This window comes from Corvus hawaiiensis, chromosome 1 (genome assembly GCF_020740725.1).
Source record: "Corvus hawaiiensis isolate bCorHaw1 chromosome 1, bCorHaw1.pri.cur, whole genome shotgun sequence".
NCBI lineage: Eukaryota > Metazoa > Chordata > Aves > Passeriformes > Corvidae > Corvus > Corvus hawaiiensis.
The window spans coordinates 85820886-85840095 of NC_063213.1; the positions used below are offsets into that span (position 1 = coordinate 85820886).

Below are 19210 nucleotides of genomic sequence, written 5' to 3' on the forward strand. Positions count from 1 at the left end.
GTTGTTCCCTGTTATCTTCTCCCAACAAACAGCAAACTCAACCAGCATGACCAGCTTGCATTCATTATTGCAATTACAGAATACCTCAATTTCTTTCATATTAAACCTTGTAACATGGTGTCTCGGTTTTGAAAGACAGGTGTCTGCTAAGGAAGGCAGAGGCCCCCCTTGAAGTGGCAGATATAACCCCTTTTCCCTCCAAGTTATTATATTTTGAAATCAAGGGCCTTTAGGCAAAGATGTGGGAAGTAGGAATAACAGTTCTTTACTCTATATATATATGTATATAACCAGTCAAACAAAACAACAACAACTATGGCAGTAACAGCAAACAATCACAAACCCAGTCCCAGCCTTCTCGGCTGTCAGGCCCTTTCCCCTCGGGTGCAGTTCCGCTCGCAGCCGGCAGGGGCGCTGGCGGCTCCCGGTGAGCAGGGCAGGTGCGATGGTTCCCCCGCGGCTGCAGGGGGCGCTCCGGAGCGAGCTCGGGAAACCCGCGGCTCTGGTGCCCTGGGATCCCGGGAAGGGATGGGACAAAGGCTTCACAAACCGCTGGGCAGCTGATCCCGGGCTCTCAGGAACAGCAGGCTGGAATGGCAGGGACGAACGCAAATCCCGGGTGGCAGACGAGATGTATCCAGATGGGAAAAAACCACGGAGGCCCAGGCAGGCAGGGCGAGCAGGGCTACAGCGTAGCGAAAGCTCGAAGCAGCAGCGGAGCAGGACAGCCACAGCTCGGTCTCCAGCAGGGCAGGGAAAGCGGCTTTTGGGGTCCCGGCGTTGCTTCCAGCAGGAAGAAAGAACGGCCAAAAAGAAAGAAGCAGCAGCTCCTTTCTCTGCAGCTTCTCTCTCCGGACGCTCAGAGCGAACTGTCCCCACACCCAGGTGTAGACAAAAGAGTAGCCAGGCCCGCCCCACTCCCCTTTTTGTCTTTCTTAAGTACAGCTATTTGTCCCCTAGCAACATGCATATGGGAGAAAATTCCTTTAACAGGAAAACCTAAGACTAAACTAAAACCCCAACACATGGTGCTGGAGTACCCTGCTCACTACACTTGACCTGAGGACATCAGTACTTCAAGGACTGGTGGTAACAAGCAAACAAGGCACCAAGATTTTTGCACAAATGAGCACCTAAATTTTTGTAAATATATAAGGGATGTAGTACACCAGCCATGCAGCAGTGTGGTCAACATTCTACTAGGGAAGAGAGTCAACACGGACTAGTAAAGGTGGAATGAAAAGAGAAGATGAGAGAGAAGCAGGAGTTTTACACAAACTTCTCAGCCCAGACCTGCTATATGACTTCAGGCCACTTATTTCTGTTATTTTCCTTCTTTCTTGGTCAATGAAAGATGTACAGTTCTAGGGATCCCAACCAATTTAAGGATTTGCGCAGAGCCTAGATATGGACACCCAGTTGCATCTGCAGTGTCTCAGTCCTTAGTGCAAACACAGCAATAAGCCTTCTGTTTGTTTCCTAATTCAAATTCTAGCCCGAAGATTGTCTACTCTTTTTTGGCTCTGCTCTGTCAGCCTGAAGCCTAAATCATGAATTTTGGGCCATGTAACTATTTTCATTAGAGAGGAAACTGTATCACCAGGCTCTGTGATTTCAGAAGGTCCTCAATGTAATCTTCTCCAGTAATTAGATCTAAGGACAGAACGCTTGGGAATCTGCAATTCATGAAACTTTCAATATGTTACAAACCATAATTTACCTAGTTTTTAAATTATGACATTATCAAACGTATATGAATTAATTTAAAGGCTTCATTGGGCCTTTAATTTAAGAAAAGCAACAAAATAATCCATCGCTCACCTGGTACTGTATCACAGACGCTGAGGGACAAAGGGACTTCCACAGTAATGTAGGGAAGGGTAACGATAGGAAAGAAAAAACATATGAACACAGTAATTAGCAGAATTTTCTCACAGATTGGTGTCTTTAAATCTGTGAACTCCAGCATCCAAGGTGCAGACTGTATGTGCCTAACGTGGCCTTGGCACTTCTATGGGTACTGTATCCTGTGGAGTCACTGGGTGGGTAACAAGGCACATCTTTGAGGACAATCAGTGTAATGTTGCTCATCTCTATCAATTCAAGTCTTTTTGTGAAACTTTCAGAATGCAATTCCTTCATCAAGTTTGGTTGAGCTTAGACAGCAGGTTCAAAAAGTAAGGAGGGCAGTAGGATCAGATGTGTATGCATTATGCATGAAGTGTCATTGCAAAAGCTTCAATTTTTACGAACTAGATAGTAATAATGAGAAAAAAAGAGGGCAAAGAATAGGAAAAGTTTGAAGATGTCTTCTGGAAAGCATATCACTGAGGCCTTTGTATCTAGGGGTTTATGCTCAGTAAGTTTTGGAGAATATCACTTAAGCTCCACGATGGTTCTCTGAGTCTACGGACTGTTAAGATTTTGGATTTATTTTTTTTATACTAAAGGATCAGGTGCCTGGAGGTTATGCTCTAATCCTATAAACTATGGGCAGAAGGCAGGCTTTTGCACAGATACTGTGAATTCCTTGTCTTTCTCATTCTTGACAGAGGAAACAATTTCATTATTTTTAAGGATTTGTCTTGGTAGGAGACGAGTTTATAATTAACAACCATATAATAAATGGTTTTACTCTACACTAACAATATTAACAGAGTATTTGAATAAGAGCAATGTGTTTAAACACATTTTTATTTCATATACATACATATTTCAGAAAACAACCTATGTTGCTTTGCAAATACTTCAAAGGAAAACAAATACTAAACAGTTAATTTCCTGTTATTGAAGTTCCAAAGAAAGTTAGAGAATAGAAATAAATATTGGTGTTACAGTGCTAAATCAATTTTGTCAATAATAGTTTTTATTTTTCCCTATCTTCCTGTAAGGTACTTAAGTTGAGATTTTTCCTTCAATTCCATTTGTTCATTAAGTTTAGGTCAATGTTTAATACAATTAAAGTCAAGAAATCTTGTGAGAACTGGAGAGAGAGCAAAACTAGGTTTTTGATTTTAGGGGGTTGTTTTCTCTCTAGTAATACTAAAGAGCAGTGGAAGGATGAGACCTGTTAACTTAAAATGTGGAACAACATAAGAACAAATTTTTTTATTAACTTTGTGATAGTTGATATTGCCTTTACTGAAGAAGTTTACTGTAAACAAAAATGTATCTGGAGAAACTTAAATATTATAAATAAATAAAACAAGCATCTAATAATAAATAATAAAGGGAAAAGTAATACTGATCTGTAATTTTAACTGAATTTCAGATTCTCTGTGAAGAGACATAAACACAAGCCTAAGAAATACTTTGTTCACTTTTCTAAAACAACGACAATGTAAAAACCAAAAACATTGGTAGTGCATCCTTTGGCTTTGCAAAACAGAAAAACAAGTATTAAGACTTGTTTATACAAAAGATTGTGTATTTAAGTATTTCATGTTATTTTGTGCATGTCCATGTGTATGTGCATGCAAAAATTATTTATCTTTTCGAGAAAAAGGCACAAATATAAAAACATATTTTGAGCCATGAATAACGTCTATTTTCCCTAGGCTACTGAAATTATGGTGAAAATAAGGGCATCAAAATTCATTTAACAATGTCTCTTATGTCCTGTAATTACAAGAACAAAACGCTGCACTTTGAATAGAAAATTATCTTTTCCTCAGAATGAGCCCATATGCACAGGTCCTGAATTGAATCATCCTCTCCAAGGGTTTCAACGTGCAATTTTAAATATTATTTAACTATTATGATTAAGATGGTAATAACACTTTTCTGAAGTTTATATTGCCAATACCTCCATTAGACATGCAAGTCATGTAAAAATAGAAAAATTATTAAAAGTGGTGGAACTTGTAGACATCTCATATACAAAAAGGCAATCTCTACTTCCCTCTGAGGCAAAATACGTGCATCAAAATCTCTGCTGAGCTTGCAGGGCAAAGAAGTTGATATTTTCAAGAAGAGCTTTGCAGAGTTTTTTTAAACAAAACCAGTCTTCTTTCCAACATTTTGAAACAAGCTTCATTATAGATACCTTTAATTAGGATATTTTGCATTAAATTAAGTATTTTATTTCTATTTGTCATGGTTTAACTCCAGATGTAATCTCAGCCCCATGCAGTCTCTTCTTTGCTCACTGGTGTGATGGTGAGAATTGGAAGAGTAAAAGTGATAAAACTCCTGGGTTGAGATAAAGACAGTTTAATAGGTAAAGCAAAAGCCGCACACATAAGCAAAGCAGAACAAGGAATTCATTCACCCCTTCCCAGGGGCAGGCAGGTGTTCAGCCATCCCCATGAAAGCAGGGCTCCACCACACGTAATGGTGACTTGGGAAGACAAACTCCATCACTGCAGACTTATTCTTCATCACCCTTTGCTATTCTTCCCCCAGCTTTACACCCTGGCCATGATGCCATATAGTATGGTATGGGGTCAGCTGGGATCAGCTGATCTGGCTGTGTCCCTTCCCAGCTTCTTGTGAACCCTCAGCCTCCTTGCTGGTGGGGTGGGATGAGGACCAGAAAAGGCTCTGTGCAAGAACTGCTCAGCTACAATGAAAACTTCCCTGAATTATCAACACTGTTTTCAGCACAAATCCAAAACATCTACTGAGAACCAAATTAACTCTACCCCAGTCAAAACCAGCACAGCATTAGATTTATATTTTGCTTAATAATGAGACAAATCATAAGCAAAAGGGGAGTTCCTAGAACATAAACCAGTAGCAGCAAAAACCTAGTTTAAAAGATGTTTTCTAAACTTATGACTTCTAAAGTTCAAATCTCCCCTTGGTCTACAGAGATTTTTTTGTTTTTGTTTTTGTATTACAGGTAATAAGCAAAATTTAAACCAAAAAATCATTATTAGTTATTTCCCAGCATGCAAACTGTGATCTACAGAAGTGTAAGGAGAGTACTGAAGATCCTAAACTCTAAATGACAGAGGGAGTTTTTAAGTTTTCATGAACACAAAACAGATAAAATAATGTTATATCAATATTTGTGAAAAACTAAATAAAATAATTTAAAAACAATTAATGAAGACAATTGTAACTACAACTTGTGCAATACTGTGTAATACTTCTTCAATAACTACTTATCAGAACTAAACAGGCATCAGAAAAGTGAAAAAAGAATGAACAGGAATATGTCTTGAGTATCCTTTGACAAGTGGCATAAAGAAAACAGAAGAAATAAAAATGAAAAGATGAAAGCTAACCTACTTTAAAAATAGTTATGGAAGCTTGCTTTTCTTTATTTATTTTTCAAGAGTTGTTTAAACTGCTTATTTATAATTGAGCCTTTCAAATACACATGATTTGTTAGAGTAATATGTACTTCAGCTTTGTCTCTCTCTTTCTGTCTTCAGACTGACTGCTATTTGAAGGCCTTATTTCATATGGCTGGACTAATGCTATTGCACAAATTGCCACCTTTTGAAGGCTGTGATTTGAACCTGCCTGAACAACTGCCATTTTAGCACCACAATAAAAAATACCTTTCATTAACAACTCTCTTCCTTTCAGGAGGAATAACGAAACAAAGCAAAATAAAAAGCCACAATCATCCCTTTTCCTAGAGGAGCCATGCTTTGGGGACATCTCCTCCCATCTCACCTTTCAGAGTTTCAGAGCTGCTGCACTGACATGGGCACTGCAGCACACAGCGGCTGTGACAATGCTCCCCGCGAGCACGTCCTGTCCTCCCCTTGGCTCTGCAGATACTCTGTCACCAAAGCCAACCTCACTACTGTGTGGGGTTTTCCAACACCCACACCCGCTCCCCAATTGCACTGGGGCTCCTCTTCTGCTCCCCATACCCTGCCCAGCTTCCTAGGGTCCCAAGGAGCTTCCTCCTCTTTTCTCTCCCTGTCTCCTGACTGGAGGTAGGGGACACTTCTTTCAATAAAACGGTGCCTGCATGAGAACACGTGAAGGGATTGGATGTTTTAGGTGATTCCCTGGTGTGCAGGGTTGCATGCCTCCACTGGGGTGAGTATGTGCTTATCCAAGACTCACTTTATCATATATGAGGCTGAAAGTGGTTGTCTTCAGTACTCTCAGATGTCCAGATCTTGTCTGCCTAGCTGCAAGGTTTTGACTTTATGTTGTAATTACCCAGCCAGACAATCAATTTTAACTTGGCAAAAGATCCTACATCTGAGTTCTTGTTACTCATAAAAAGGTCACTCTTAAAAAATATTCATCAAAATTTCAGTCCCCCTAATCACATGGAGCAGATGTTTAATTAAGTATTTTTGACTAATAGCCAGCTATCTTCAGCATGGATGTCCACTCTCAGTGTCTTGAGTCTGGTCTAATGGAGATGGTCAGCTTAAGCTATTCCTCACCATTTTTATTTCAACTACCAAGTTCCCTTTTGTTTTCCATTCAACTGCTTCCTAGTAAAATTAGGCTAATTCTTAGTAAAACTAAGCTAAAAGAATGAGGACTGTTTTGTGCACATGACAGCTCTAATTTAGCTAATACACAGTTCTCATCATGCAGAAAAGACCCAGAGGAAGGGAAAGTCTTGAATTGGATGCAGAATTTGATCCTCACCCAGATACAGGGTTGTCCTCACTACTGTTGACTAGGGAAAGAGCAGAGTAGGGAAACTTGGGAGCTGTATTTTTATGCTGAGTTTGTCCTGTGAATAAACAGGATTTCAGTCTCCAGGACCTTAAGAGTTATAGCAGAAGTATACAACTTCTCATTATAAATGTTTTTAGAAGCTGCCTTCAGATGACAGATTTTCATTATTCTCTCTCCTTCAAGCTCAGACTTCACTGAAGAAAACACCAAACATTTCTTACCTGTTATTTAACCATTTGGACTATAACATATTGCAAATTGATTCTATGACATTAATGAAGTGGTCAGGTGTGTCAGTTCTGCAAGGGTCCTAATGTCAGATACAATGCATCACTTAACAGACCTAAAAATCTGAATAAACAGAGACTGAAGTCCAATGAGAAATCCTTTAGAAAAATAAATGAGGGTATTTACTTCTTATTTTGTCCGCTAGGCTAGGATGAGCTGATGATATTGTTAAGAAAGCTCTCTGAGGCTTTGCCCTTCTTGCTACAGAACAATATCTTGAACCATCAGCCCCAGCTGATGATCTGTGCGTTATGTAACCAGGGGTGGGAGAGGCAGAGCTCCTACAAAGAGAGTCCTGGATGCTGAAGATCTCAATTTTGTACCAAAGTTTCACCTGGGAACACATGAAAGTGTCAGAACCGTAATTTGGCTTCTATCTGCTCTTTATCACAGATATAGCATTGCCTTCTCAAGGCCCTTATTTTCTTCTGCCTTGCTCTAGCCACAAGCAGATGCTGCTCAACAGCAATGTTAACAGGCTTTTGAACTCAAAGGTAAGTCTCTCATTCAAGTCGTTCTTCTACAATTAGCAATGGGGTGTACTGGTTGCTCACCCCATGTCAGGGTTTAAGCTATATAAGGCATAAAATTAATAGGTTTAGACATGGCAAAGATGAAATTCTTTATTCAGAGGTAATGAGATGAAAGGAAGTACTTAATGTTTATTAGTCAGATAAGGAGAAAAGTCTATCTTAACTCCTTAGGAATTTGTCTGGAAACCCCCTAGCAAGACGGGATTTCATTTTATTAGTTCAACCTATGGAAAAATTTGACTTCTTCATATCTTTCAAAACTTAAGTATTGTATTTTAAAGTTTCAGAGAATTAAAGCATTATTTAGCTGGCAAACATCTGACTGGAAGATATGAGGTAGTTTCAAGAGAAATATTTTTGAAAACTAGACAGAAGTCAATGGTTTTTAATAGCAACAACCCAGCAGACAAAAGAGTTTAGCACCTGCATCCTCCTGTGGAGGAATTTAAGTATCTGGGTTTTCACAAATAACAGGCGCTCATGAAGGTACTTAACAATGAAACATTAGTATCCAGCAGATTTTCATTGCTCTCCTGAGTACTAATATTGCAGTGCTACCATTTTAATGGGAAAAAAAAATTCCAAAACCAACCTGAAAATTATAGCTAGCCTAAAAATTTCAGATTCCCAAATACATTGGGAAATCCAGCCCTAGTCATGAGTAGGGCACAGCGGATGTTGAAGTGCTACTGCAGCAGAGGGTTAGTGCAGCTGGGACTGTTCTGGAACATCTGTAAAGCAAAATTCAGAAAAGAGGATTATACTGGTATGTCATCTAATGCAGCATAAAAATAAATAACTACATAAATAAATAACCTTTTGAGCTCCAAGCCCTTGCTTAGATCCTGAACAAGAGCACCTCTAGCTTTTCGTGTACGTTTGTGCCCCGACACTCCTTCAGCAGTCATTTCATTAACAGACCGTTCCGTCCTTTTTTTTTTTTTTTTTTTGGTATCAAGAAAGTATAAAGGAGAAAAATGCAACTATATTTAACTTCAGAACTGTCCATCAGCCATGTAAAAGTATAAGTATTTCAACTAGTAAACCACGGAGCACTTCGCTGCTATGGCAGGCTAGCGCTAACGCAGAGTCCTGCGGGATGCTGCGGCGCGGGCAGCTAGAGACGGGCACAGCCCGCCCGTCCCGACTAAACGCTGCTCAGCCGCCCCTGTCCGCGCCCGGGGCGGGTCCGCCACAGGATCCGCAGGTGTGCGCGGCGGTGCCCGCCCGGCCCCGGCAGCGGGGGCGCGTCCCGCACCGCGGGGAGAGCGCCCATCCCCGCCGCGCCGCACCGCGCCGCAGCGCGCAGCTCGCGTCCCGAACCGACGCTCCTCACACCGCCAAAAGTTTCAGCCGCCGGCGTGCGAGGCCGACCCCCCCCACTGCCTTCTTGCCCCGCTTTATCTCCCGACAGCCGCTCGCCGTCCCCGGAGCGCGGCCGCGGCGGGGCCCTGCGGCAGGAGCGGGCTCCCCCCCGCCCCGCACACCCTCCGGCGGCGGCAGGGGCGGGCAGGGCCGCGGCACTGCCGCCCCCCGGCGGGCACAGAGTCCCCTCCCCGCGCCGCGCCCTGCCCGCACCCGCGGCGCCGAGGGAGGCGGGGAGCGAGGCACGGAGCGCCCCGTCCTGCCCCGCCGCCCCCGGGGACGGGGGCGCACGGCCGCCATGTGAGAGCAGCGGGGCCCGCGGCGGAGCCCGTCCCCGGGGCGGCGGGGCCGGACCGCCTGTGGCCGCCGCGCCGCGCTGCGGGCTCGGCAGGTCTGCGGAGGCGAGCGGGCAGCAACAAGCCGCCGCCGGCCGCCCGCCCGCGGCCCCGCCATGGGGGCCGGGCGCGGGGCGAGGCTCGCCGCCCCGAGCCGCCGCCGGGGCTGAGCGCGGCGTCAGCGCAGGTACGGACGGCGGGAGGCAGGGAGGGAGGGAGGCGTCGCGCCGGGCCACGGAGGAGGCGGCCGGGCTGGGGAAGGGGCTGGCCCGGCTCCCGCCCAGCCCCACCGGGAGAGGATCGGGCGGCGCTGCCCGGCCCTCCGGAAAGTTTGGGCGGGTAGCGCGGAGCCCCGGGTCCCCCGCGGCGGCCGGGCCGGGCCGGGTAGCGCTGCCGGGCGGGCGGAGCGCGGTGCCCCGCGGTGGCACCGCCGAGGGCCGGGGAGGCGGGCGGGCAGAGAGAGAGGCTTTTGAATGGCTTTGGGAAGCGGTACCGCGGAGGTGGGGTCGTGCCGGCAGGCTGCAGCGGCAGTGCTTGAGTGGCCGGAGTAGTGTACGTATTTTGGTTTGGGGTTTTTTTTCCGATTTGGCGTGCGGTGTTTCAGGGAGAGGAGCCGGGAGCGCTGTTAACTCCTGGAGGATGTGTGTTAAATGAGCCTCGGCTGCGGAAACTCGGAGCGGCTCTCCCTTGCCTTTCGAACACGGGCGAGGAAGAGGAGGTTTTGTGTGCTGGTTTGGGTAGTTCGGAAGGCAGGTAGTTTGCTCGCTTTAGTGTGCTTGGTTTTAGTTGTCTGCAACAGAAACGTGCTCACTGGTAGGTATTTAAACAAAACCCCAACTAGCGTACTTCAGACTGAATAAGAGGTTAATGAAAATCATCGTGTGTATATATAGTGAATAGCACTCAACTGGGTAATTTCTATTCCGCACCCTGCTGGATTTTGGGGAGCTCCGTTTAATTCATCGGGCGTCCGTCCTCTTCACATGTTGTCATCTGAAAGTTAAAAATAACTCCCAAGTGCTCCGGGTTTTGCCTGCACCTGCCTCTGCAAACGCTGACTCCCTGGAGTTCTGCGTGGTGCTCTCTTGGAGACAAAGACGCCCGGTCCGTGTCCAGAGCCCTGCTATTTATAAGACTTGGCAGAGCGGGGGAGGAGGGATGCAGCAGCAGGCTGTTTGCCTTTTGCATAAACTACCGAGGCAGGTTGCACATTGTTTGAGATGTTGCATCGGTGGAGGCGAGGCGGGGTGCTGGGGGGAAGAAGTGCAGAAGCTGAAGTATTCCTAATCCTTCTTTTCCTAGGGATTGTGGATCTAAGAAGTGCTTCCCTCCGATGTGAATGCAGTGTCCCCTGTGGGATGCAGTAGGTGATGCCCAGCTCTACTGCAATGGCAATTGGAGCTCTCTCTAGTTCTCTTCTCGTAACCTGCTGCCTCATGGTTGCCCTCTGTAGCTCCACCGTACCTGTACAAAAACTGGCCAAGGCTCAAGACAAACAGGAGATAAAGGCGAGCCAGGAAAAGAGGGATCACACATCTACAAGGGACAGCCAGACAGGTCCAGGGAAAATGAATGAGATCGGCAGGAGCGGGAGGGAGGAGGGTGGCAGGGACTGGAAGAGCAAAGGAAACAGGAACTACTCGAACAAGGAGTCTTGGACTAAGCAAAAGCAGGCTTGGAACAGCCAGGGGACAAGCAGTAAATCTGGGAGCATTCAAGTGCAGGAGCAAAGGGATGCTGCTCCTGAGGAACCTCAGGTGGCTGAAGATTCATCTCTCCCAGCATCTGTTGCGAGTGTCACTCCCGAGCCTCCGGAGGAGTACGCCTATCCGGACTACCGTGGGAAAGGCTGCGTGGATGAGAGCGGCTTCGTCTATGCCATCGGGGAGAAGTTTGCGCCGGGCCCTTCTGCCTGCCCCTGCCTCTGCACTGAGGAGGGCCCGCTATGTATCCAGCCCGAGTGCCCCAGGCTCCACCCTCGTTGCATCCATGTGGACACCACGCAGTGCTGCCCGCAGTGCAAGGAGAGGAAGAACTACTGCGAGTTCCGAGGGAAAACCTACCAGACCCTAGAGGAGTTCATGGTAAGGACTGAAGCCAAAAGTCATTTTGTGAATTCTTCTCTTGTTTAAAGTGGTATTATGTTCTTTAACTGCTTTCTCTGAGAGTGTTCTGGGTCTCCCCCTCCTCTTTTTCATTTTTGTGTTAATATTACTTCTGCAGTCCTGTAAAATATTCCCCTTAAACATGACCTTTCTTGCTCTATGATACTCTAACATTTTTGAATGAGGGTGCTGATCTTTATTAATTCCTTTGGTATTTACAGTAAAAAATGCTACTTGGAAGGATGCTACTCGGTGGTGTTATGGATTTTATGAAAAATTTCAGCAGTACATTTGTTTCCTTATTTAACTATTAACTGGTAAACTTCTGCCCTGCAGGGATCAAGCAGGGTTTTGTGGGCTGTCTTCTATTCCTAGTAATCACTCTGCGATGATCCCTTACTTTCTAACAGTTGTTTCTTTTTCCTTTTTAACTATTTAAGTGGTGCTGCCAAGGTTGCATAATGTTTGCTTTCTGAGAATGGGCCTTCTTTTTAATAACAGCGTGGTCTGCAGTCTAGGTTGGAGTGATACTTAAAGAAAGGACTTGAGAAGCTTTATGTTCAGGGAAATCCTTTTAGAGTAGGGTCTTTTTAAGCATTGTTGTGCAAAGTCATTATCATTGAAAATGCAAGATGTTACAGTGCACTCAAAAGTTGTGGAGTTGGGCCCAGTTTTCTGGTTGTTTACCTTGTCTTTTTCCATTTTGTATTTTATTGTGGCTGACCAGGCTCTAAGAATGACTTGTGAATTTGCTTGTGAAAGACTCGTAGATACAGAGCTGGTGCAAAACCCATTTCTGAATACGCCAGAGAGTTTCATGCTGAATATGTTGAGGGGAATATGAAATACAGTTCAAGGTTCTGGAAGCTGAGCCCCTCTCAGGATGGAGAAAAAGAAAATGTATTTGTGAATGCTGAAAGTAAGTTGCCTCGTTTGCTGTCTGTGGTATTTGCATGTTCCTGAAAACTTAACTTTGGTTCATAATGTCTTTCCATGTTCTTCAATTTAAGGGAAACTAAATAACGGAGCAGAACTACTTTCTCCATAATGAATAACAGTGTTGCCCTTTACCCTTTTTAGGCAGTGATGCGCAGAGCACTGGTGAATTGCATGGTACGGCAGAAAACTTGTATCATCCTCCTTTTTTCCATGTCACCCTCAAGGACTGCATTGAACTTCAGGGTGGCAGTTTTCTACTTAAGAGAGAGCAGCTGCCCTAACAGCAGCTAGTTGGTGTGACCTTTTCAGAGATGGCTTGTGAGATCCTTCCTTTCCCAGCGTACTTAATTCTTCGGGGATGGCCAAAAGATGAAGCTTCTCCACACCTTCTTCATAGCTCAGAGTTTTAAAGACTAATGAGTCTTAAAGAATTTTAAAGGTTCCTCCCTGCTCTTCATTCACACTCTTCTACAGAGTTCTATTTCCTAGCCTGTTTATGTAGTGGTGTTGTATTAATGGCTATAAAGCAAGCCTAAAATACTGTGTTAAATGTGTAGTGAGTGTAGAACCTTAATGTTCCCTGGTACATTTGAATATGGCTGGCAGCCTTGGTAAAAATGGAGTGTTGAACAGTGACATTTACAGAAATTTTCTGAAAAGATCTTGGCTATCAGATTTCTTTTCAACCCCATTCAGCTTTCGGCCCTTGTCTTCGTATCCTCCTCTAACAAAACTTCGGTTCCCTTACCGCCTTCTTTTACTCAGCTTTGGAAACATGAATGAGAAGGGATGTCTGCTCAGGACAAGCAAGTTATTGATGCAATTAGGCAGTGGAACTGCAGCCTGATTATTTTCCTATGTGAGAACCTTGTTTTTTAGTTGAGCTTCAGTGTTGGTTCCAATATTGTGAGCACAAGCTGTAAATGCAGCTGTTTGCCCAGGCCACGGCAATCAGTGGAGTTGTCTGGCAACACGAGGTGCAGATGTAGTCAGGTTGCTGCTGCTCAGTGGAAGCAATTGCAAAATGCAATTGCACACAGCTTCAAAGGTAATTTCGTGAGTTTAAAGTTGATGGTCTTAGAGAGGTTACTAATATGCTATCTCTTGATCAAGGTCAGGGAAGGAGTTGTAAATGGATAGCGGTGTGATTTTTCTCCGTGTCTGCACCTAGTATTAGTGGCAAAGAGTGCCAGCCATCACTGAAGGAAGAAAAAGGTGACCTCCTAGAATTTAAGTGACATTATTTGCACAAACATTTATGTATAGATGTGTAATTATGTGTGCAAGTTTGTGAGTCTGCTTATATAAAATTCCTATGTGGCTTGGCATGGCAAAGAATTGCCCTGACTGAAGCCAGAAGCTGAGTGTGCCAGGGAATTTGAGGTTTCATGTGTTTCTTCTTTGATTTGCAGTCTGTTCTTCTTGTGTGTTCACGTATGCATGCATTTTTCTGTTTTCAAAAAGGACATGGATGTCAACACAAAACACAACTTGGGTGTAGGGAAAGGACAAGGTCTCATAAAGCTGTTTCCATCAGCACCACTCTGGTCCCCTGTGGGTTTTGTGAGGCAGAATAGCAGTGTGATCACAGCATCCATATGAGTGGAACTGGTAGCAAAACCTCTGTTTGGTGAAACGCAATGGGGATAAAGTTCTGCACTGAAGCTGGAGATTTCTAAAGCACATGGTCCAAATCTTTCAAGTAAAATTTGAAAATGAGGGCTGGCATAGAAAGTCTTACCAGAGCCATAAATTATCTTCAGAAGTGCAATGTTTTGGAAAAGATCTATATTTTTGAAAGTTGTTGCTTTGTGTCTTTTAGAATTTTCTTGCTACCATGAGGAAGCAAATTGGGGTTTTTTGTGGGTAAATTACTTGGAAATCTGGAAGTCAACAAGCCCAAAAGAGTTTTGAAAGAGCTGAGGTATTTTGAAGACAGAGAGGAGTAAAAGCATGGCTGGTATGTTTATTGTCAGTGTAACCCCATTCATGTTCTCCTGAGTTGTGTAAGTGGCAAGAAAATATTAGTAAAAATTCCAGTGCAAAAGCAAGGAAGTTTGGGATTATGATTGTTTTGGGCATATGTTTTTTAATTTAGGTGTTTTCAAGGCTCAAGGAACCGACTGTAGGTTGTATATATATTTTTAATTCAGCTTTTTTGTTGGTTTGGTTTAGGTGTCTTTTTATTTTCTAATTAAAGTTTGACATGTGGAAGGGAGTAGGGGAAAGCCTCAAATTCCCTTGGACTACGAATGATTTGTCACTTCGTAATTATGAAAATTTGCACTAAGCTGTTGGATAAACCTACTAAGCTAGAGCTTTCTTCACACCCCACTAGTGGAAAACTTAGCGGTTTATACCATAGTGCATTTGCTCTTTTACAATGTCTGCAACTCCATTTGTACCTCTCCTCATAAACTTCCCTTTAGACAATTCTAAAGAAGTAGGTTTTTTTGCCATCTGCACTCTATTTTCTACAGGTTTTATGGCTGCATGGTGAATACACAAGACTTCTGTTGCCTCTTGTTGCCTTCCTGCAGTTTTTTCAGTGGCAGAACTGCTGCTGCTATCGAGTTAACAGCTTCATCTGTAGACCATGGAGACGTGGTATCATTAGTCTTCAGAGAGAGGTTGATAGGTGATATTATTTCCAGTCCGGCCTGGTTATGTCAGAAGTGCTGAGTGTTGAGTGCTGCTGGGCTGGTCGTTTCCCACTGGAACAAGTGGGATGCTCCTTGCGTTGACTGCCACTAGGAACTGTGCAGCAGGGAGGGTGCTTGCATTGCATGAATAGAGAGGGGAAATGAAGGACCAAATGGGTCTTTTCATTCTGATTTATTTAGCTGCTGTTACATACACATGCTGTCTTACTGTCTCTCTCTCTCTAATGATGATTACGTCTCCAAGTACTGAGCTGCCATTAAGTTGCGGAAAGTGGGGGTTTTCTACAGTTCCTGCTATATCCTGATCATCTATAAAAAGAATGCACTGTTTAGTCCAAAGATGAACAGATGATGGCTGACACTGATACCATTTTAGCAGCCACTGTGGTTTACTTACATGCCTGAAAAGATCTCTCTAGAAATAAGCTCGTGGGGACCTTCCTTATCACTGCTGCCATTACTCAGATTGGTGGGTTGTGCAGATGACCGTACTTACCAAGGGTGTAATGTAAGTATTCCCCTGAAATCCCATGATCTATGACACGAGAAGTGTCTTCATTATGGCAGTATCACATTAACAGTGCACTCTGTTCATGAAAGATATAGTTTTCAGGTGTATGTGCTGTATAGGACAGAAATGTGTATTAAAACTCATCATTATTAGATCAGCTTTATTTTTCAATCAATAGTATTTTCAGTGCTTCATCAAGTGACTTACTTTTCTGAGAATTTCAGCCTTTGTCAAATTTGGAAATCTAGCAAACCTATTTAATTAGAACATGCTTAAATTTTACAGAGGAGAGATTTTAGGAATAGCATCTGTGTGCTTGTCTTGTTTCCTGATTGCAATCAGATACTTTAGTTTTTACACCACTTCCAATATTGAATGACACAGCTACTAAGCAGTGTCCTGGGCTAAGGAACCTCTGTTGTTGTAGCTACTGGTCTTATTGAACTTTTGATGGTTGGTGAATTTGCATCTTTTCCAAGTCATGGCAAAAAGTGTTAAAATCGATTGAAAGCTGTAGGTTTGGCTTGTTGATCCTGATCCTTGGAACTGAGTTCTGGTATCTTTGATCAAGTAGGATTACTTAAAAATAATATAAAAAAAAATGAGTCCTCCTTAAAAACTATGTTTTTATAATTTAGTAAGTATTGTTTCTGGATGTAACTCTAGAAGGAAGGAGTCTTATTGTTGACTTAATACTTAGGATCTCAGGTTTGCTGACACTCAAAACTTCACATGTGGTTCAAGTGATTACTTAAAATACCTGAGCCTTTCAACTCTGAGCACTGGATCAGGAACCTCCTCATCTGCTGACACTCCAGCTCTGGAAGTGAATGTGGCAGTTTAAAACCAATTACAGGACAAAGTTGTCCCAAAGTCTGTAACAAAGATCTGCTGCACTGGGCTGTCAGCCTCTGTGTAGGATTTTATAAACATACACTGTGGTGTTATGCTTGGTAGAGTGTAAAGCAAAGAGAAAACACAAAGTGAGTAGGTAGCAAAGGAAATCTGAAATAAATAATAGTAATAAAAGCAGAAAGCAACACAGCAAGAGACCCTATTTAGGCTTTCTAAGCAGAGGGGAGGGCGTGAAAGATGTGCATAAGCAAATAGCAGCTTTGGCAGGTGGGAAGGGAAGTAGCAAAACATGAATGAGCATTTAGTTGGAGATGATGCTGTGCAAGCATCCACATGTTTGAACTTTGGAAGTGAGAAGGATGTGAGAGGCAAGTAAGAGAATGGATTTGAGGAAAAAATGTGATAGGCTGCCTAAAAAATAGGGAGAAGAAGCAGATGATCTCCAAGTCAGGCATCTGGGTGATTCTTCACAGCAAATAATTATTTTCTTTTTTAGATTTTATTTTTTTCTGCTCTTATTGGAGAAATGCAGAGGGGGTTGTCTGCATCAGCTAGAATCTGGAATGAAAAAGGGTCCATAAAAAGAACAACCTCCTCCTTAAGTAAACCAGTAATCTGCACAGATTATAGATTTAGAAGATCACTAATAACGTTCAGCTGCGTTTTCATCCTGTGTTCTGAGCATGGGTACCCATGTGGTTTTTTGGAGTGCAGCAATGAGATTTACAGTATGGCATTTGTTGCTCTTCACATCCTTGCTTCCCTCTATCTTGTGTGGTATGAGGATGTCAGCAGTGCAGTGTGATGCGCCTGGTCAGGAATGCTGAAGAGGACAGCTGGAATTGTATATGTGGGAACTGCAGACATTTCAAAGTCCATTTTTTACTAAAGAGAGTCTTGCTACTGTTTTGTTCAGAATTAATTTCTTTGAAGTAGGTCTTTCAAGTAACTATTTCATGGTATTCCTATTCTGTAAGAGTTCTTCAAAGCCAGTAACATTTCACTAGGTATAAAGGATTACCGGTGTTTTCCTTCACCCCTTTCTTTGAATTTCAACTTCCTTTCAGAAAGTTACGAGTATTAGAAGAGTGGTCCAAATACAGTTAACCTATGGGAAACACCTGAATTCAAAAGGATGTGTTTTTTTCCTGAATTCTCTTTGAAAAATATAGTTTTCAATAAAATTTAACTTCCTGCTATCACAATACTTTCAAACCTGAAAAAATTGATAAGGTTTTCCATTAAATGAAGCTTCTAACTTCATTTAGCAAAACTTTTCTTCTTAAAATAGAATATTTTTCTCTAAAGTATATTTTGAACCTCTAATAGAACTAAACCAGATTATGAACTTAATTTTCAGGAAGTTCATTAGAGATTCAATAAAGTAATTGTTGTTTTATTTGTATTAAAAGTCTTCACTGTTCTTGTTTTCAACATCCCTCTGACTTTCCCATTTGCTGTGTAGGTACAGAGAAGAACCTGCTTTGTTTTGGGGTTTTTTTCCTGCTGTAGTTCTGTAATTTTGCAGGAGCCCAGTCTTGCTCTCTGCATTATTTAGGCCACAAAACCCATTTGTTTTAGAGTGGGGAGGAAAAAGATGTGAAGGAAAGAACATTGCAGATGAGAAGGTGGGCATTGCACACTCCAGGAGTGTATTAAGTGAAGGAGTTAAAGGGTGACTGGGTTTGTGTTTCAGGTTTCTCCGTGTGAAAGGTGTCGCTGTGAAGGCAATGGTGAAGTGCTGTGCACGGTCTCAGCCTGTCCCCAGACCGAGTGTGTGGATCCGGTGTATGAGCCCGACCAGTGCTGTCCCATCTGCAAAAATGGTGAGTGATGGCTGCAAAAGTAGGAGGAGGCCTCTGTCGGAGAGATCCATGTTTGTGGATACAAATATTGCTGCTAGCAAGAATTTTTCTTGCTTCTTCCCAGTCCCGTGAGATACTTTTCTCTCTCACGGAAGATACTTGTAGAGTTCTATAAACTATGAACACCTGCGACCTTGCAAACCTTTGTTTATGGTACAGTAGAAAAATATTTTGACAATGGATGTTTAGGATTTTAGCCAATCACCCCAAGGGGTGGCTGATCCTTTGACCAATTAGACTATGAAGAAAAAAGTCTATAAAAGAGTTTGTAAAATAATTAAATAAATCAATCTTGCTGCACAGTTCTTGCCTGCTGGATCTCTCTTCTCCTCCCTACCACTGCGGGATACTGTGACACATATTGTTCTGTTCTGGTTTTGAAAAATAATTCAGATATTTTTCTTTTTCCTTGAGTGGAGATGGAGAAGAGTTTTGTGTGGATGGTGTAATCCTGTTGTGAGGAAACAGATCTCCCTTGACTGGGATGGACTCAGTTATGATCTATGGGGATTTTTGTTACCCAAGAGACAATTAAGATGTTAATACCAGCTGTTCATGTATCTCTTGGATATAAAATTTGCATGAACTCATTGTGGCTGTGTTTTATATAGGCACAAAAATGGAACTCAGACTCTTCATGTTATCCACCTTTCAACATGAACAGGGAAAGCTACTTTTGTTCTCCATTCATATTTGTTTCCCTTTCAGATATTCTTCTCCTTTTTTTGGTTTGGTTTTTTTTCTTAAGGCAAATCAAATGTACCTTATTGAGCTCATCTAATTTTCATAACTAAATGAATTAAACTCCGAAGTTTAATTGAATATTTTTCATAACTAAATTAGACAGAAAGTCTCTCTACTCCCAGCAAGGGCTTGCATTAGATCAAAGTCTTAGTCTATTTAGAGGAAAAAAATTACATGACATACTAGCTCTTCACTTATATAGAAGAAATGATAATTTATTAATAGAAATGAAAGCTGCAAAATCTCAAATGAAATTATATTTAAAATTAAAAAGGACATTTAGAAATACTCAGATAATGTGCAGACATCTATTATTTCTCTTGAATAGGTAGGTTTCATTACATTAGCTAAAACAAACTGATTAAAATTGTGGAAAAGTTGGGGGAGGAGTGAGTGTACAG

At 42.7% G+C, this 19210-nt stretch overlaps 1 protein-coding gene across 3 annotated transcripts in view; it reads left to right on the forward strand.

Moving 5' to 3' along the window:
• The first annotated feature begins 9218 nt into the window (after positions 1-9218).
• The window catches only part of VWC2 (von Willebrand factor C domain containing 2), a 57491-nt gene continuing 47499 nt past the window's right edge, over positions 9219-19210 (forward strand). The window contains exons 1-3 of one of the 3 annotated variants that reach the window (XM_048312369.1): positions 9219-9314; positions 10430-11211; positions 17897-18026. In XM_048312369.1, the coding sequence (XP_048168326.1) occupies positions 10498-11211; positions 17897-18026 (844 nt within the window). In that variant the 5' untranslated portion in view covers positions 9219-9314; positions 10430-10497. Of the gene's footprint in view, positions 9315-9589; positions 9680-9994; positions 10232-10429; positions 11212-17896; positions 18027-19210 lie in introns of those variants that run through there. The other 2 variants (XM_048312380.1, XM_048312389.1) reach the window with 2 other exon arrangements.